This window comes from Lissotriton vulgaris, chromosome 3_1 (assembly GCF_964263255.1).
Source record: "Lissotriton vulgaris chromosome 3_1, aLisVul1.2, whole genome shotgun sequence".
NCBI classification, from domain to species: Eukaryota; Metazoa; Chordata; class Amphibia; order Caudata; family Salamandridae; genus Lissotriton; species Lissotriton vulgaris.
This window is the reverse complement of record NC_141689.1, coordinates 1,116,856,704-1,116,876,922: the sequence shown is the minus strand read 5'-3', so window position 1 is coordinate 1,116,876,922 and position 20,219 is coordinate 1,116,856,704. Positions and strand designations below refer to the sequence as shown.

General features: G+C 48.9%; 1 protein-coding gene across 7 annotated transcripts in view; it reads right to left on the bottom strand.

Annotated features, from left to right (window-relative positions):
- Positions 1 to 20,219, bottom strand: part of PPP3CA (protein phosphatase 3 catalytic subunit alpha) — a 707,038-nt gene that overhangs the window by 70,108 nt on the left and 616,711 nt on the right. For all 7 annotated transcript variants that reach the window (XM_086961590.1, XM_086961592.1, XM_086961587.1 and 4 more), the window contains exons 9-10: positions 9,351 to 9,476; positions 5,350 to 5,424 (exon numbers count right to left, since the gene is read on the bottom strand). In XM_086961590.1, the coding sequence (XP_086817716.1) occupies positions 5,350 to 5,424; positions 9,351 to 9,476 (201 nt within the window). The remainder of the gene's footprint in view (positions 1 to 5,349; positions 5,425 to 9,350; positions 9,477 to 20,219) is intronic.

Below are 20,219 nucleotides of genomic sequence, written 5' to 3'. Positions count from 1 at the left end.
ATCTGCAGAGGGAATCATGAGACAGTTGGTGTGTAAGGGAGAAAAGAGTAAAATTGGGTTTCTAGTGTAGTGAAATCGATACACAAGCATCATAAAAAATGAGGAATGAGCTGGAACGGCATCACGAGAAGAGGAAAAGGTTAGGGGGAAGGAAGCAACAACTTGATGTTATAGACTGAAAAGTTACAAATTCAACATTTAAACAAGACTTTTTTAACAAAAAATGTTTGTAAAATTGCACAGGTATTCTCGATATATCATCAATTCATAAAGACAGGTCATACAGATTCATAAACCATTAGGTGGCACTAATCACTTCACATTCCAACACATTGCACATTAAAAGCAGATATGTCTTCACCCCCTTATGCTAAACTCCTCACAATAGCTACACATAAGTGAAAGACAAAGTAACCCTGAAAATGAAGTCACAAGCCTGAGTGTTGGATACTAGGCTTAATTACAAAAATATAGGATTAAGTTACAGAAAACAACCACACTGTGCTAGGTGTTCTTTCTCGATCTCATCTATTAAGCCAAGGCCTTCAAACGAGTCCACTGCGCAAGCTTTGTGGATTTAAGTACCGGCTGCAGTATCTCTGCAAAGGTTTTGGGTGACTCATGTTCTATTCCCAGCAATCCTTGCTGAGGTGTTAAGGTTTCTGAAATGAAGCAAATAACTCGTACCTTCATCTGGGTGTCACTTTAATGGGCATTTATTTTCAGAAATACTTAAATATTTACAGTGCAACGGGTGGCCAGTCCGATGGGATGTTTCACTTATGTCTGTGATTTTCTACTCTTTTACTAGCTGCATCATTAGACTGACCGTTAACTGAAAGGCTTGCTATTCGTCTGCATGCTACTCTGGTCTAAGCCATAGTGCATCAACTCATTGTCACATGTCTGAGTAGCTGCAAAGTAGTAGTAACAACACTATTTGATTGGGTTACGTAACAATGAGTTATTCAATCCGGAAGAAGGATGTCAGCCATTTACAAAAGGGATCTATACTAGACTAGGCTGCAGATGTCTTTAAGTCACTGGGAGACACTTTGAAAATAAATGCAACATTCCAAACGTGCATCAAATAGCACTGGTGAGTCTTCCTAAACTGTAAGTGAAGCCACACCAGATTCACTATTTATTTTGTTGATCGCACTCAATGGTTTATCCTGGGATAAAGCATCCATTTGGTACCTTTCAATAGGAATGCTGTCATGACTAAAAGAATAATCAGTGGCATCAAAATTACCCATTTCAATTAAGCAAAGCCGCTCAGCTGAAATGTTAGGTTTTCCTTTAGTGATGGCCCTAGCACCATAGTACTAACGCCCAGATCAGAAACTCCCAAAAGATGCAACCATCCTATGTTCTATGAGAAACACAAACACCACTCGCACCACCTGCAGACTTCATGATCCGACCGGTCACGCCTCCATTGCATCATTGACAGGGTGGTTATATGTCGTTACTACGAATTCCGTTGCAACGCATGCCTTTTCCACGCATGCGTTACCACGGAATTTGTTTCCCCCGCATCAACTTTACCACGTCGCTCTTACGTCGTAAAGAGGAAGTAGAAGTTTATTCCACTTCCTCTCTAACGACGCTGATTTCTTCAGCACGGCGGGTTCTTTTTTTATGGGGGGGGTGGGACCCCCCCAACCCCCCTTTTTAATCCTACGGTTTTTTTTTATGCGTGGTAAAGACGATCTTTGAAGGCATACGCATTGAAAAGACGTTTACGTGGTAAGTGCCCCGTTGTAAACGTTACGCGTGGTAATGCCTTCGTTGTTAGTGATGTTTCCCTGATAGAGTATGATCAGAATTGTAATCTGCATACAATGTTTAGCCAATAAAAAACTGAGTTTATATTTGGAGTACTCCAGGGTTCGGAAGACTGTACACAAAGCTGAATTATGTCAGCGAGAACTAGGTTATACCAGTAGTAACAGCAGAGAGTATTGAAATAAGCTGGAACCAATAACTCATCCTGGCTAATTCATACGATATTAGAACAACACAAAAGCCAATGCTGAGAGAAACTTTTGAACCAAAAAGGGGGAGATTTTGAAAAAAGCAAAACCACCTGCTTAATTTCTTTAGCAACGTATCAAGATTTATTTTCTTGCAATTATTTTTTACTTTGTATAATACACAATTTTTAGTGCAAGGAGAAGCCAACAGTTTTCATATATACAATACATATTAAAATGAAAAAAAGGAAAACATAAGTATTTCAAGCATTCAGTCATACATGGCCGTCCAATCATACACAAACATTCATACACATACTAACATGATCAACAAACCAAGAGAAACAAATAAAACCACGTATTGGTCAAAAATAAATTGGAAAGAATCCCTTTGGATGATGCAGTTTTAAAGTCTTTTTTGTGTATTTACACCGGGACAAATCTTTCTCTCAAAGTAAGTGAAGGTGCTCAGTCCTTAACACAACAGATAAAGACCAAATACGGGGTAGAGTGGTCTACGCGTTTCGAACCCCGCTTGTTAGGGGGGTTCTCCTCAGGACCAAGTGGTTCTGCAAAAAATAAAAACGGGTGCTTAGGGAGGGGTTCCACAAATAATTATAATGTGAGACTCAACAATCCAGTGCGTACAACAGCCTACCTCAGCCAATGGACCAACAAGTCATCAAAATTCGTAGATGGTGAGTCGGGAAGTTTGAAAGTAGAATGCTCACAGTAGCTGTAACCAAAGCAGAAGAAATACCCGTGCTGGTCTTAGTGTCAAACACTCACAGTGATTCATTCGCTATATCCTAATGTCTAACAGAAGCGGGACTCTTACCTGCGCTTCGGCCGGCTGTTAGCTTGCCGGCGTGTCCATACTTCTCCTTAGTTCTGGGAAATGGATCTCCTAGTTTCTAAAGGAAGAAGGGGAGGGGACGGTTAGTGCTGCCTAGGGTAACATAAACCGTGTTAGCGCGTGAGTTACTGGCAAGGTTTCCGCGTTAAACTGGGCACATACCGATGGAAGGAAGGCGTCTGTCCTAGATTCCAAGGCGCGAGTTGTGATGAAATTCGCCTGTTTGGTCGGAACTAGAACTTCCTGTTTTAAAGCCCCATGTCATTATGGGACTTGTAGTTTATTTAGAAAACACAACAGAAGTCAATTGGTGGAGGACTCCATAATGCGAGTAAATAAACAATAGCGAATTCTGGAAAACGCTTGTATGAAGAAACGGGAGTTAACACGTAAAGATTCATAGAAAGTCACAGAGAGAAGAAGTTGGTGGGATGCCAACCGCATAAACACTTAGCTGATAGTAGGAATCTAAGTGGTGTTTTTATAGATTTCAGCAATCTCGTTCAAGCCTTTTGAGGCGGTGTTGAATTTCATAATGAGTAATGCTTCACGTTGGGATAGTTTCGCGTCCAGGTCCCCACCTCTTGGATCTTTATCAATTTTTGATAATACTGTCCATTTTAGATCAGTTAGGTCATGTTTCATCCTGGTCCAATGGTTAACCAATGGGGCATTTTCCACTCCTTTCCTGATCCTGGATTTGTGCTGGGTAATCCTATTTCTGACTTCCTGTGTGGTTTTACCAATATATATCAAAGGGCACGGGCAGACGATGGCATAAACTACATTTTTGCTTTTGCAATTTGTAAACGTTTCGTGCTTCCAATGAATGTTGTCGAAACTGAAGATAGAGTCTTCAATTGTTTCATTGCAACAAGTGCAAGTCCCGCACTTGTGGTGGCCCTTAGTTGGCGGGAGTCCAAATAGGCTTTGCAAGGTTGGTGCTTTACTTTTAGGGAGGGCAGCTCTATCTGTTGTGTTAAGGACTGAGCACCTTCACTTACTTTGAGAGAAAGATTTGTCCCGGTGTAAATACACAAAAAAGACTTTAAAACTGCATCATCCAAAGGGATTCTTTCCAATTTATTTTTGACCAATACGTGGTTTTATTTGTTTCTCTTGGTTTGTTGATCAGGTTAGTATGTGTATGAATGTTTGTGTATGATTGGACGGCCATGTATGACTGAATGCTTGAAATACTTATGTTTTCCTTTTTTTCATTGTAATATGTATTGTATATATGAAAACTGTTGGCTTCTCCTTGCACTAAAAATTGTGTATTATACAAAGTAAAAAATAATTGCAAGAAAATAAATCTTGATACGTTGCTAAAGAAATTAAGCAGGTGGTTTTGCTTTTTTCAAAATCTCCCCCTTTTTGGTTCAAAAGTTTCTCTCAGCATTGGCTTTTGTGTTGTTCTAATAGTGAATTTTTTGGCTCAGCCTTGCTGAGTTAGGGGCCAAGACCCGGTATTGTTTTTTAATTCATACGATAGGCAGAGTCTGCAGACACTCAAATCCTTCACTGTACAAGACTGAGATCCACCTGCCAAGTTAAAAAAAACATGGAGAATGTAATTTGGGGGGGGGGGGGGGGGGGGAGGGGTCCATTTGTTTGCGACTGTAGCAATATGTCTGCTACAACCGTGCAACTTCCACAGCAAATATTTTCATTTCAGAGACTGAGCTAAGATCGAAAATTAGAATAAATCCCATCTCAGAGACTGATGTAGAAAAATCCCACCATGATTTAATTAGTCAGCCAGCAGAAAACAATTCAGCACAGTTTGATAACTAGGTGGCTACAAACAGCATCATTTCCACCATTCAAGAAATTATTAGATCTGAGACTGAAAAATAATAACAAAAAAAGTCAACACCACAAAAGAGGAACAGTTAGAACCCCGGTGACAATCCAAAGAAAAGCATAAAGGACATAGCAAATAACCTCATCTAAAATAAGAGGGTTGAATTGCAGAATCGCATCAATAGTGGCCCTCAAATGGAATTACAAACTAATGTCTGTGACAGTGTCCTCTGCCAACTCTAGCGATATGCGCCAAGTATTAAAATTAAGGTTGTTGTAATAGCCACCAGGAGCAAAACCGATTGTCAAACACAAGCTACATGAGCACAACTCAAATGCACAGGCTAAAGATTTTCTATATCATCACTACCAACCTTGAATATTTAAAACTAGGTATTCAGTGATCAGAGAAATGTGATGGCAGAAATTACACAAGAAAACTCAAAATCAACATATCATTCCATTCCAAAACAGGCAGCATGTGTTGAAACCATGCTACCCATATTTGGAAGCTATCCATTCAATTTCCTAGGACACTACAAAAGCCATGCATCAAGCTTCTCTGGTGAATTCGGGAAATTGGTTGGTTTAAGTTGCACAAACTAGGTTAGGGAAGGCAAACATGGATAGAAAACCATTCTCATCATTCCCCAGGCCTGAAAAAACTTCTCAAAGCACACAAATCAACAAACCACATAATGCCCTTACCATCAAACCCATCTTCCTCTGTCCCTAGTTCATCATCTGAGCAGATGTTGAGCACGTTTACGAGCATCTCTGTCACTGTAGGAGAAATGTTAAGAGGGAAACAAAGTGAATTTCAGTAATAAACAGTAAAAAAATAACCATTTAGCTCAAGAGCATCCCACATATGTTCCCTATATTACTATACATTTGTACTGTAAATGACAAACTTCTGTATTTTACATTCAAGGATTTAAATAGGGTTGCGATAAAGACTTTTCATTCAGTAAGCCCAATTTTAAGTGGCCTGTGAACATTTTGAAGAATTTCATTGCCCGCATTTTTTTTGCTTCAGTCACTGAAAAAAGACCATGTTTATCTGACTTAACAAAAAGAAACATGGTTTTATAAGTGCATTATTTCTTGTCTTTCAGTAAAATAGGATAAAAAAAATTGGAAACGTGTTCCAAGGTCAGAACAATGTCTCACTATGAAGGGGTTTTGACTAACAAGGCACTCCTTCTGAGAAAAACCTTTTGACGCACCTAATTAAACATGTGTTGCAGCTTGCATGTTTTTAGCCTATCATTTTATTAATTTCGCAGCAAAACACTTTGGTATAACCAAACTAGGTCTTCTGGTGTAAAAAGGAGAAAATTACCATTTCATAAAAACTTCTAGTATAGGGGATACAAGGATGCAGGTGTTCATGATTAATTGTTCCCTCTCAGGCATGAATAACTATTTGTTATAAAACAATTACTGATTTCAGGAGAAGAGAAAGGGGTCCTGGGATTTGCTGCTATACACTGTGGCACATGTATATCCATACAGATAATGTGCAGACGTGTACACTCTTAAGTCCTCGCCAGCATATCGATCTCTGGGCAGTAGCTGTAGCAGAGTGACTAACTTGAAGGAAAAACATGTCTTACTCTTAGCAGTATAGAACGCTGGCCTCAAGACTTCGTGTCAGTCAGAAACGTGGCCGAAGTAGGCCTGGGCAAACTTGAAATTAGCAAGTGAAAGTCCCGAATTTAAGGTCATTGGAAATTCACAACATTTAAAAAACAATATTATGCGATTTCATATACTTTACGAACACAGACTGCTTTGTGCAGAAAATGTCTTGCTAGGAGGAATCTTCTGCTTTAACAAATCTGTAGCTGAGATCTAGTGTGGTGTTTCATAGAAAGCATGCCCCTTGTTTGAAAAAACACAAAATACTGCCAATCCACATTTTGTACAAAAAGCGCAATTCCGCAAAACGTAGAAGAAATTTTACAAAAAAATAATTAGGAAAGGTCATACACCCCTAGACTTAGTCTTACTTTCTAACTCCACATTACTGACATCTGTTCAGAAGTAGGCAGGTTTCCAAACAGTACTTAAATGTAGAGTAACAGCTCGAGCAGCAGACCTGTCTCTCAAGAAACCTTGCAAGCAAAACTTGTAACCAGATTCGCATTTAGAACAAGTCGCTTCTAGGAAGCAGAAGTGTCATTTTATGCTCTGCCGCTGGTCCAGAGCACAACTGGCTGGGATGAAATTTCCACCAAGTTATGGTGATTTTACAGTGGTGAGTACAAGACGATTCCTCTCTTCCAGGTATGACACACCACTGTTTCATTGGCTCAGGAGGGTCTCCCTTCACCTCCTTACTGAAATAACTAAGAAGATTTCAGTTTTTATCAATCCTATTTCTACAAGGGGACAAATGCGTTTTCCATCAAGATCTTGCTAATTGGTCAGATCTAAGGGTAGTTAAGGAAACTATAATGACAAAAAAAGCAACGGGTTTTTTCTCAAATCCTTTTCGCATTTCTGGAAACCGATTCCTCTAGGAATCTGTAGGGCAGGTAGGAATGCCCAGAACTCTCTAGCACATGCACAGCAGGACTTTTACTTTTAATGGACATTCCTCGGACTCAAACAAAACTCTTGAGAATCAGAAAGTAGCACTACCTTGTCAATTGCAAACCTGGGTACTGCAAAATCGGTGATCTGTGCATCATCGTGAACAACTGGTGGGTTATTGTGGCACACATGGTTTGTAGGAAAAACCTATAAGTGTTAAAGTAGTTATCTACCCAGCGAGGAGTCTGGGAGGTGGCAATTTGACATCCTTTTTCTATAATCACTAAGTCCCTATAAGCACGGACCATGCTTGGAGAGTCATTATATGCTGCATAGTAGATAAACTCACTCTTCAAATGTGAACTGTAAAGAAAATGTTTTTCCTGGAACTGAGACATCAGATTGCGACAGGTGAACTATTACGTGGCGTCTCTACTGAGGATCCCCATTACAGGGCTGATGGATTTAGCCAAATCTAATCCTCCAGTTACAGATAGCAAGGTACTGATACCCCTGGGGGGTAGGGTTAACAAATTATAGGTGGAACCCTTAGGATCCCCTGGAAAGCGAGGATTTACCAGTAGAATCCGTAATCACAGATGCAATCCCCATTGTAATTCCTCATTCTGCATGAATTACACCTTGAGAAACGAAGCAGAGTCTGCAGGAAATCCACAGACCTTATAATTCAGGAATTAACGCAAGACTTGATGGAGCCCACTGATTGTCAAATGTGTGGGAATGCCATGAGAGTAAAGACCTCGGTGACAGTTTAGGCAGAGTTCACATTCAGAAATACTCTTTGGTCATATACAGTCCGAACCCACCTCCTGGCAACTTCCACTGCCCACTCTGGCCTTGTTGTGATGCCACTGGCAGAAGCGGCCCCTTCCTAACCATTCCAATTTAGATGTGTAGAATTTAAAGCGGTGCAACTAACTCACATAAAGCTCTTTGTGTTTCATTGATAAAATCTCGGCAGCATGGCCATCCTAAAAATTCTTAACATCTGTTAAAGAAAACAAAAACTTTTATGTTTTGTCATTTCCTCCTGTATTCACAAGTCCTATTGCAGCTGAATGGAATTACGAAAATGTGCCAAGTATTTTATTTGAACCGTTAGTGAATAACGATAGGAAGGGCGATGGAGATCGACTGGCTGCCAGAGGGAGCCGGAATGGCTCGGGGGTGGCTGAGGTGTGTGGAATAAAAGAATAGAAAAATTACCTTGAGGCCAGGTCCCTCGTCTCTGCTCCTACACTCCTGCTTCTGACTCCAGGAACAGGAAGCAGGCAGCCAGGCTCCCTTCCCTAAGCCAATCACATGAGCATCGGGACACAGCGCTCAGCCAGGGGATGGAGGGGTGGGCATGTTCTGCACGCTGGCTGTAATGCAGTCTGCATGGAGAATGGAGAAAGTGCGCATGACTGGTTTGGGCGGCCCGAGAGGGCCGACCAAACAGTCACTGAGCACTGTGCACTTAGGAGTGGGCAAACTCCTCCTCCCCTGCTCTGCTCCGAGAGCAGAGCAGCCCCGCCCACAAAGCAGCAGGGCACGAAGCATAAAATGATAACGCAAAGTTATAACCATTTTATGTATTTTATGGGGCGACACTGCAGCCAATGCTGGCTGGGATGAAGCTTTCATTGAAGCAGCAACAATGAGTGGTTGTAACCCACCGAACAGATGTCAAAAGGCTATTCTTTTTGTAAAAATCTTGATAGTAAAAATCATTCAAAAATGCAGTCATAAAGTTCAGACAGGAGACACCTGATAGCGTGCGGTATCACTGGTACCTCTTACCACATACACTCACTCGGTGGAACGTAGGCTGCCGGTCATGGACCTGGCCTGGAAGCCGCTGCTGGTTCTTTTACTTCACTTGTGAAACCTTCAGTCGAGGGTATCCAATAGCTTCATAAAGGCTACAGAAAATTGGTTGCAGTGAACTGCTATTCACAACACGCTAAGGGGAATACTTACCTGTTGTTTCATGTTCAAAAGACTCGATGGACAATGGAAACCTCAGCTTCAAGGCTACATTCAGCAGATGTGATTTTACTACTGCTTTGTTAAAGTGCAGATGGCTAGCAATTAGTTGAGTCATACCCACCTTCCAATGTCCAACTGGGTTTTGTCAACATGCCTTCACTACGCCAATTTCATACCTTTCTCTCCAACAAATGGTAACGACCAGGTAAAAACATCCATGAAGTTTGGAAGCCAGTAGGGGTGCGGAGAACAGTTGAATTGTCTGATGTTCATGACGTTGTTCTCGTATTTCAATACTGCAGCTGTAACCAAACAAAGAGTTGAAATGCAATGCTACCACGATTGCTATTCCATGCCAACAGCATAACTACAGCACTGAGCCAACACTCTCCTGTGTCACACTTTAAAATGAGAAGCGGTATCAAGCCATTCAAGAAGGCCCTTGGGCGAAGCCAATATTAACTGGAAGGAGAATGGGGTGCGGGAACCTGCAGGGAGCAATAGATACACTGTTTCCAAAACATTTTTCACTGCTTTTAAACATTTTCAATTTCATATTGTAGGCATGATTATCGATGACATAATAAGGAAGGATTGACAAGCATTATGCATATCACACAATGGAAGTGCTTTTAGGTAAAGACACTCGAGAGGAACAAGTTACTTATACTCGGCAATGCTATTTCTAGTGGATACTCCAACAGCAAATGCCACCCCAAAAAATATCCTCTAAGCGACAGACTGGAGCTGGAGAATTTTATAGTAGTACACCCGCTAGGTGGCACTGTGAAGCTATGCGTTGGCTCCGGACCGGAAGTGACAAAGCCGAATCGAATAATGGCACCAACCCTGAATGTGGATGCCATTTTCTTGTCTTTTTCTTTTCACGCCCTCAGGTGTAGAAGACGAACAACTGTTGGTTGCAATGTGCTGAGCACTAACATAGGATCTTTTTAGTATTAAATCTTTTTATTGGGCAGAAAATAATCACACTGCACCTCACAAAAAGCATCAGCGCCGACTCCGAGGGGAGGCAGTCTAGGCCGGAGGCACGGTTTACGCCCCACATGGTGATACCAGACATTCTTAATTAACACAGCAAGCCGCCTACAACCGATCCGGGCCGGCCGCGTCAAAAGAGGTGCTCAAGAGGTGCAAGTGGAGCCAATAAGAATGCAAAAGGGAACATGAGTTCAACACAAAACAAAACTATCCCCGGACCCCCCCCCCCCTCCCCACACCCCCCTCTCCTTGTCCAATAGTCAAACATAGGGTGACACACCAGCGCTGCCTTATTTACAGACCAGTCGGAGCCTCCCCTGCGTTTGTGTGAGCGTGTCTTAGGCTCCGGCAGTGGGGTATCTGCGAGGCGTAGCAGCCGCAAATACCGGGGGCAACTCACCTCCCGGAATTCCCCGGTCAACAGGGAGAGGAAGGGTTGCCACAAAGCTGCAAAGTCTGACCCCCTCCCCGCCGCGGCCAGCGAGAGCTTCTCCATGCCCAGGATCGCCCACAGCCTATGTAGCCAGCCTAGCTGCAGCGGAGCCTGGACCGCCCTCCAATGAGCCACTATGTTCTGTACCGCCGCCCCCAATGCCAATGCGATCAGTCTGCCCCTCCAGGACTTCAGGGGGTACATAAGGGCGTTAGGGAGGCCTAGTAAGATGTAGGCTGGAAAACGGGGTAGCTGTGTATCTAGGTGGGAGTCAATTAAGTCCAAAATGGGGGTCCAGTACGGACGGAGCTTGTCGCAGCTCCACAGCAAATGCTCCAGAGTCCCCAGTTCCCCACAGCCCCGCCAGCCACGATCGCTCACCCGGGGGTCCCACTGATGCAGCTTCTCGGGGGTACGATACCAATATGTGGCAATTTTGGTCATCGTCTCAGTGAGACCGGCGTGGTGGGCTGAGTGTCTGGCCCTGTAGTAGACCCCCTCCCATTCCTTCCGTGTGAGCTGGCGCCCCAAGTCCCTTTCCCACCTGACCCTACCTGCGTTATATGTGTATGTGTTGGTGAGGAGCAACTGTTGGTAGAGATCTGATATCAACTTCTTGTCAGACGTGCGGGTCAACAGCCACCTCTCATAATGTGTGAGATGTCGTTGGGCGCCTGGCAGGATGGAAGGGTGAAGGACCCAGTGCCGCACCTGCAGGTATCGTAGGCGGTCCACCTCGGCGACACCATAGTCCTGCTTCACCTGGTGGAATGGAAGTCCTGGTCCTGAAAGAGCCAGTGCTTGCCCGACTCTAGTTGGTGCCACTCCACTAGTGTGCGCAGTTGTGCCGCCTGAAAGTATAGGGTGAGGTCGGGTATCCCCACTCCCCCGTGCTCCGGCGGCAGGGTCGCAATAGTAGGCTTGAATCGCGTGCGTCGACCATTCCAGATAAACCGTGAGAGGTCCGATTGGGTGTTTTTAAGCCACTCGCGCGGTGGCCGCAGGGGGAGCGTCTGAAACAGATACAAAATCTGCGGGAGCAAAGTCATCTTCACCGCCGCGATCCGGCCGAGCCAAGACAGCGCGAGCGGCTGCCAACGCCGCAATTGATCACGGACCTTCTTCGTCAGGGTCACGTAGTTGGCCTCCGCTGTGGCCCGCACCGTCGGCGCCAAGTGGACCCCCAGATAAGGAACAGAGGTGGTCGACCACTGCACCTTAAACTCCGCCTTGACCTCTGCCAGGATGTCGGGGGACAGCAAGATATTCAGGGCCTCCGACTTCGCCTCATTGATCTTAAAGCCCGAGACCTGCGCGAAGGCATGGAGCTCCACAAAGAGCGCTCGCATGGATTGCATCGGGTCAGTTAGGGACAGCAGTACGTCATCCGCATATAGGCTAATTTTGTGAGTGTCACCACCAAAGCGGATACCCGATATGCGGTCGTGTTGTCGCACTCTGTGCCATCGGCTCCATATAGAGGGCGAACAGGAGGGGAGAGAGCGGGCAGCCCTGCCGAGTGCCCCTGCCAATTTCGAATCTCGGGGAGGTATGGCCGTTAACCCGCACCGCCGCATTGGGGCGCCGATAGCAGTTAAAAATGCGGTGGCAGAGGGTCTCCCCAAACCCGAAGTGCTGCAACACCTGTTCCAGATAGGGCCAGTGCACCCTGTCGAACGCCTTTTCTGCGTCGATGGTGAGGAGCATGTAGCCCGGTCGCGTACGCGAGCCGGCCTCGATGAGATGGAGGACTCGCCGGGTATTGTCGCTAGTCTGCCTCTGGGAAATGAAGCCCGACTGGTCGGGGTCGACCAATTGCTGCATGTACGGCGCTAGGCGACTCGCGAGGATGCCGGTGTAAAGTTTCAGATCCACGTTCAGCAAGGAAATGGGCCGGTAAGAGCCACAGTCCGCCGGGTCACGGCCAGCCTTGGGGATCACCGATATGGCCGCCTCGAGCAGGTCAGGGGGAATAGCACCGGGTCGATCAAAGGTGTTAAACAGGTCGCGCAGTATGGGGGCAATCTGTGGGCAGAATGTTTTATAGAAGGCCGCCGTGTAGCCGTCCGGCCCGGCGACTTCCCCACTTTAAGGCGAGATATTGCCGATATGACCTCCTCCAGGCCAATGGGCCGGTCTAGGAAGTCCGCTTGCGTTGGGGTGAGGGTGGGGAGCGTCGCGCCGTGCAAGTAGTCCAGGCCCGCCCACGGGTCAAGGTAATCCGCGTCATAGAGGCCGGCGTAGAATTCGCCGAAAGTCGCCGCTATAGCCGCGTCCTCCGTGACCTGCGCCCTGAGTGGGGAGGTGAGGGCTCGTACGTGGCGTCTCTGCTCCTGCGCCCGCAGTCTGCTCGCTAAGAGCTTCCCGCATCGGTCCCCTCCGGTGTAATACACGTGCTTGAGACGGATGGCGGCGTACTCGGCCACATCCTGGTCCAACGCTGCGAGCATCTTTCGCTCCGTGCACAACTGGCGCCACGCCCGCGCGGCCCCGGTGCGCTGGTGCATCTGTTCCAACTCAGCCACTCGCTGAGTGAGTTCAGCCCTTTTCAGCGCCCTGTCCTTGTTATCGGCCGCGGCAATGGAGATGATCTCGCCCCGCAAGACTGCTTTGAGCGCCGCCCACTGAGTGGCCTTGGTCGTGTCGTCGTTGGCATTGTGGGCCAGGAATTGCGCCAGTGCGGTCTTGAGCCTGTCCTGTGTGGCGGGATTGAGCAAGAGTCCATCTCGAAGCCGCCAGTGACGCTGCGGTGCCGGTGTGGGCGCTACCCGGAAGGTCGCTACCACTGGCGAGTGATCGGACAGCGAGGCCGGGAGTATCTCTACGTCCTCAGCTTGTGCCGTCAGCTGCGAAGAACGCAAGAAATAGTCCAGTCGCGCATAGGTCTTGTGAGCCGCCGAGTAGTAGGTGTAAGCCACAGTGTGTGGGTGAAAATGTCGCCATAGGTCAGTGATGACCAGGTCTGAGAGGTGTGCGTGTCCCGTCGCTGAAAGCGCCCCCACTTGCCCAAACCTCTGGCCTGTGCGGTCTGCTGTGTTGTGGAACACCAAGTTTAGGTCCCCCCCCAAGTAGTAAGTGTGAGTGCGTTGTGGCCGTGGCAGCCTCGAGTGCAGTGAGAAGGAACCTTTCCTGACCCTCGTTTGGTGCGTAAACCGAGCCCACTAACAATGTCTGACCCGCTACCTGAAAGCTGTGGAGAAGCCGCCCTTTAATCTCGGCCTCCTTCTGCATGACCCGCCCTCGAAAAGACCTGGCAACCAGTATAGCTACTCCAGCAACTTTCTTCTGGGTGGAGGAGAAGAACTGCCACGGGAAGGAGCGTGACCTCAGCCTGTGGTGATCTTTGGACACCAGGTGTGTCTCCTGTAGTAGGCAGATGTCGGCCTTCGAGCGGTCCAGGAAAGACAAGACCGCCCTACGTTTGACCGGGCTGTTGAGACCTCGCACATTAAGGGAAAGTATTCGCAGTGGGTGTGTCATGGTGGGTCGCAGTGAGTGGGAAGCTGTGGTCGGCGCCTGCAGGGCGGCGGCCTGATGTGGGGCAGTCCCTTGATCAATGCACTTCCAGCTTGTGGCCCCCATGAAAGAGCCCAAGGTCCCCGGACAAGTAGAGCAATCCCCTGGACAAGGAGAGTCCCCTCCCACCCACCCCAAACATCCGTAACTCCCCCCCTCCCATCCCATCCCCCATCCCTTCATCCCAACTATGGAAAAATCGTGGTCCAACATAGTCCCAGGTCCAGTTAACAGTCCACTGGACCCGTGGCATAGTTTATCCTTAGTGCGTGGGCAGTGGCAACAGTGTAGGCGAACCATTCCAACCCCCCTCCACAGCCGTGGAGGAAGCATCAAAGTCTCCATCGGGGGGCACGCGGAGTCCGAACTCACCGCCCCCGCCGCCGGCTTGCACAGACCCGGCCGTACAACACACAGCTGGGGCAGAGCGCCGTCAGAGAGCAGGTTAGCCGCTGTCCTGTTTTACCAAGCCCTGTGCCACGGTTTCCACTGCGGCTCGTTGACCCTACTCAATTTCTGTAGCTGCGGGGCGTCTCGACCTGCGCCGACGTCGCTGCTGCTTCCATCGCCCGGGGGTCCCCTCCCCAGTAGGACCGTCCATCGCAGGCCCCTCGTCCACCACCGGTTCCTCCACGTCTAGCAGGTGGCAGGCCTCCCTGAGGGAGCGCAGCTGGTGAAGGTTGTTGCCCAGTCGAAACACCAGACGGAAGGGGTGACCCCAGCTGTAGGAGATGTTCCGCCGTCGCAGTTCCGCCGTGACTGGCCGGAAGGTGCGTCGCCTCTCCAGGGTAAGGGCGGCCAGGTCCTGATACAGGGTCGGGCATGTGCACCAAAGGTGATTGGTGCCGCCTGGCGCGCTTTGGGAAGGATCTCTTCTTTCGTCCTGAAGTCTTGCATGCAGACCAGGATGTCCGGCGGGTGGGCGTCGTTGGTTCTAGGCGGGCCTGTCCGGTGGGCTCTGTCCAGGCGCAGCGGGGAGTCCGCTGGTCGGCCAAGTATGTGGTTAAACAGTTTCTGGGTGAACTGAAAGAGATCTTCCGTGTCAGGGGACTGCTTCACTCCCCTGATCCTGATGTGCCGCCGGGAGCAGTTCTCTAGGTCTTCGGCATGCGTCTGGAGATCTACTTGCTGGTCATGTATGCGAGCCAGCTCCTGCCTCAGCGCCTCAATCTCCGTGTCCCGCACATCGCTTTTGGCCTCCAAGTCCGCCACTCTCTCGCCGATTGCGTCAGTGTCTCGGCGCACCTCTTTGATCTCCTCCTGGAGCTCCTTCTTTAATGCATGGATGTCCTCCCTCAGATCTGTGAAGAGGGACTCCAGGAAGGACCGCGTCACAGGGCCCTCGGGTTCCGTCTGCTCCAAGGAGGGAGAGCTGGGGGCTGTCTTCTCGGCGCCTGTCGGGTGGCCAGACTTCGCGGCGTCCGTCCGCTTCCCCGTGTTGTTAGGGGTGAAGAGTTCCTTTATGGTGCCGCCCTTTCGGGACTTCCCGGTGGCCATGCTTCACCAGACCCCCTGCCGTGAGGGCCGGGTTGCAGGTGGGGGCTAGTCAGCAGGGAACGCCTGGGCAGAGCGCGTCCCGGTGCCCGGCGCCCTGTCACACAAGACGGCAGCCCCCCGCGGCTGCTCCTCCCTGCTGAGATCGATGCTGGGGCAGGCACCACCCAGCGTGCGAGGGCCCGGTGCAGCCACAGGTCCACCCCCGCTGTCCCTGCTCCGCTAACTCCGTCGCACTGGGCGCCGTGGGGCTCCGGGTCTCAAGTGTGGGCTGCGCCGCAGGACCAGGCAATGAGGCGGCCCAGGGCTCACTGCGCAGAGCGGGAGTGTCAGGCGTCGTCAAGGCCCAGTCGCAAAGCAGGAAACTGCTCCCGGGGATCCCTCGTGGGTACAGGGCACCAGCCTCGGAGGTCGCCAACAGAACTGCCGATGCAGGAGGCCCCGTGAGTCCAGCACCACGTGGGAGCGCCCCTCTGTGACCCCCAGCCAGTAGGTGTCCGTTATGCCGCCAAATCCTCGCCGCCCCTCGCTGCCCCCACAACCCCAGTGTCCAGCCCGAGTCCGATGGGCTCTTAGTGGCAGGGGGCAGAGCCACAGGGGAGAGCCAGCAATAGGGGAAGAGCGCAAGGCTAGGCCCAGGCAGGGCGATCAACGTCACAAAATGGCGCCCGTCTGTTGTCCCTCGGTGTCACCAGGGCCTATGGCGAGGGCCGCCACCACTCAGTCCGTGAGGGGGCCCGGTGTGGGCGCCGATCGCGCTCCGAGCTCCCCGCTCCGCCGGCGCTGCTTTGCCGGGCGCCGGGGGGGCCGCCCGTTCACTCCCGCTCCTCACCTCAGATCTCGGAGCCGTCCGTCAGGCACCCCCACGTACCGGCAGGCTCCGGCAATGCCCGCGGACTCCAGGGGTGTGCGGCGCAGGCGACAGGGAGATGTGGCAGGCCAGCAGAAGCCCCCGTCCAGGGATCTCAGGTGGCCTCGCGCTACGCAGCGCGGGTCGGGCCTGCCGTCGCTTCAGCCGCCGGCTCCGGGCGCTTCAGAGGCGGCGTCCGGGCTCCGCCCACCACGGCCTCGCTTCCCCCTCTCCGCTCGCCGCAGGCCTCAACGGCCGCAACAGTCCGGGGCAGTGTCAGCAGGGATTACGTGTCGGCGACTGGCCACGCTGCACTCCAGCACTCCGCCTCCGCTGTGGTCACTCCAGGCCCCCAGGAGAGTGCTCAGGCCGGGCTGAAGCTATAACTGTGCTATGAAACGGCGGCGGGAGCTCGAGAAAGCACGTCCGCTCACACCGCCATCTTGGCCACGCCCCCCATAGGCTCTTTCTAGATGTTAAAAAGAGGGCACTCCAGACCGCAGAACCACATGATCATGCAGCAACTGTTTAAGCTAACGGGTGAAGTAAATGAACGATAACCCACTTACAAAGGGCCTTTATTATGGGTTATGGACTAGGGTAGATGTGGTCTTTTTCTTATGTCAGTATACTGGAACGTATATATACATATATATATATATACACACACATACACACGCACAAACACACACATACATGTATATAACAAGGAATACTATGTGTATATGTAGTTACACTGAGTTGCTTAGGTTCTATTCTCTGGCACCTGAGATGAAGCTTGGCAAGGAGCTGTTGGTGCGTGGTGCTAACCAGACTAAATCTGCATCTTCTATTACGACTTTACTTGTGAATGGTGCACTTCATTGACCTGGACTGGTTGACACACCGCGGGGTTTTGGAAGGCAGTAGTAAAGGAACTGTCACACAATACAGCACTTAAATTAAAAGGGCTTGTGGAACTGGGCCGGCTTGGTATATTAAGGAAGTGAATATGCCATAAACACAAGTCTGGGTGACAGCGCTGAGTTTGGTGTTGGCTAGGTGCCAAATTGGGGGAGGGGGGGGGGGGGGGTCACACGCTCCTCAGGTCCCAGTCTAGAATGAGCAACAGCAAATTAACAGCATATCAAATCAGCCTGGAGGGATGAGAGTGTTACGGAAGATTTGGCTGACTGAGGACAGATGACTGATATTATGAACCTCTCCAAAAACGGATCCACTTAGTTGCATGGATGTTGTAGGCTGATGCACAGATGTAGTGTAAAGAGCGAATTATACCAGTAAATTCTTATTCTACATACGATGAGATTGCTTAAGTAATACTGTAATTACTGTAAAAGGCATTTCCACTAACACTCGTTTTGATTGCAATTAACTTTTTTATTATTGTTTATGTATCGCATTATAAAAACAAGCATTGTCAATCCCAATAGTTCTGGCTTTAAAGGAATGTTAATGGTAATATGAAGCATTACAAATAGATATAATTGAAATGGATATATATTTGTGTGGAAGCAAAGAACTGTTGTAGGTTGGTGACAGTTGCATTGCAAGCCAGACCTAAAGATCCACTTAGGTAATGACTGCCCTCTTGCCAGAGAAAAACACTATACATTATCTAGCTATCTAAGACACTCTAATAGCTTTAGTGTGTGCATGTGTGTGTGTCCCCGTCTGTCCCCCTGAAAGTTGAAGCACAAACAGCTGGGTAAACAAAACTATCACAGCTGTGAGGAGGACACAACTCACTGCTTAAGAAGCCGTCCGCCGACCAGACAGACCTCAAGAACTCCCTCCTCCCCTTCCCAGCCAAGGTCTTCGAAAAGGCAATCAAAGCCCAACTCTCCGCGTTCACCGAAGAGAACCCCGTTCTGGACACCTCCCAATCCAGCTTCCAAAGCAACAAAGCACTGAAACCGCACCCCACGCTGCCACTGACGATATTCGCTCCCTCCTCGACCGGGGCAAAATAACAGCCCTCACCCTACTGGACCTCAGGCCGCCTTCGACACAGTCTCCCACCACACCTTAATCATAAGACTCCACATCAGTATCCGAGACAAGGTACTGGACTGGATCCACTCATTCCTTACCGGCTGAACACAGCAAGTCAGACTACCTCTGTTCTTCTCCGAACCTACAGAGATCAGCTGCAGAGTGCCCCAGGGCTCTTCCCCAAGGCCCACCATCTCTAACGTCTACATTGCCCCCTCATGGCCATCGTCCAAAACCAGACTCAACATCGTCGCCGACGACACACAGCTGATCCTCTCCCTTACCAATGAACCCACAGCCGCCAGAATCAACTTTCATCCAGGTATCAAAGGCCTTCATTCTGTTCTGAAAGACTGCTGCCTCAAGCTCAAATTGGACAAGACCGATGTACTCATCCTGGGACCCGCTGCCTTAGCCTGGGATGACTCCTGGTGGCCTGCGGTACTAGGAACGCCTCCGACCACTACAGACCATGAACGTAACCTCTGTATCATACTGGACTCCTTGCTCACAATGAACTGCCAAATCAACGCAGTATCCTCATCCTGCTTCTACACTCTCCGCCTGCTTAGAAAGACATTCAGATGGATCCCCACAGAATCCATAAAGACGGTCACCCACGCACTCATCACCATTGACTACGGCAACGCACTCTACGCCGGCGTCACCCAGAAACAGCTCCGGAAACTACAGAAATGCCACAGCCAGACTGGTCCTTGACACCCTCTGGGTGAGTAGTGCGCTCTATAAATGCCTTGATTGATTGATTGATTGATCCCCGCCACAGCCAGATACACTACCAAAAAATAAAAAAAACAAGAGCATCGCCTTCCAGATCCTCACACATGCCTACAAAGCTCTCCAAAACGCAGGACCAGCATATCTGAACCACCGCCTCGCATTCCACCTACCCACCAGACAACTTCACTCCACCCAAATTGCCCTGGCCTCCGTCCCACGGATCCACAAGACCAGAACCAGAGGAAGTTTCTTCTCCTACCTCGCCCGCAAGACCTGGAACTTCCTGCCCCTCCACCTCAGACAATCACCGTTGATGACCCAATTCAGGAGGCAAGAACTCATAGACCTGGCTTTGACTGAACCTCCACGCCCAGACGGATTAGCAGCCCCCCTCCTCCAACGCCTTCAGGCTCTCACAGGTGAGTAGCCACACTATATAAGCTCTTGATTGATTGAGCGCAAGCATGAGCAAAGGAATGACCCAAAGCCAACTCTATTTATGTGCAAAATTTTAGTAACAATAAAAACCACACCCTCACTGCTGAGGTCCAACAAGACATCTCTCCATATACAATGAAAAATTAACTCAAAGATAGAAAAAGATGTCAAGGCAGCATTACCAGCTTTAACCATTTATTCTATGCATTAAGGAAATGCCAGCTACATTTTATGTACAATTCTTAAATCTATAATGATAGCAATAATATTGTGGCAATTCTCCAGTACTGTTAATAGAAAAATAAAAGGAGTTTATGTGTATGACAAATAGTTGCCGCTTTTTTGTAGTCGTTTTTTGAACTCTGCCATGAGTGAGTTTCAATGCTACAGCCTCACTCACTGTTAGCTCTGTTATAATGGATTGGGAGCGCTACCCTACAGTGTCGGCTTTTTAGGACAAGGCCTGCTGCATAGCTAGGTTACAGGTCTCTGGGCTGGTTGCAAGTTAACATGTGTATGTGTTGAGCTAGTGAGACTACCATCTAACTCAGCCAGGTATTTGTGCTCTGGTAGCTT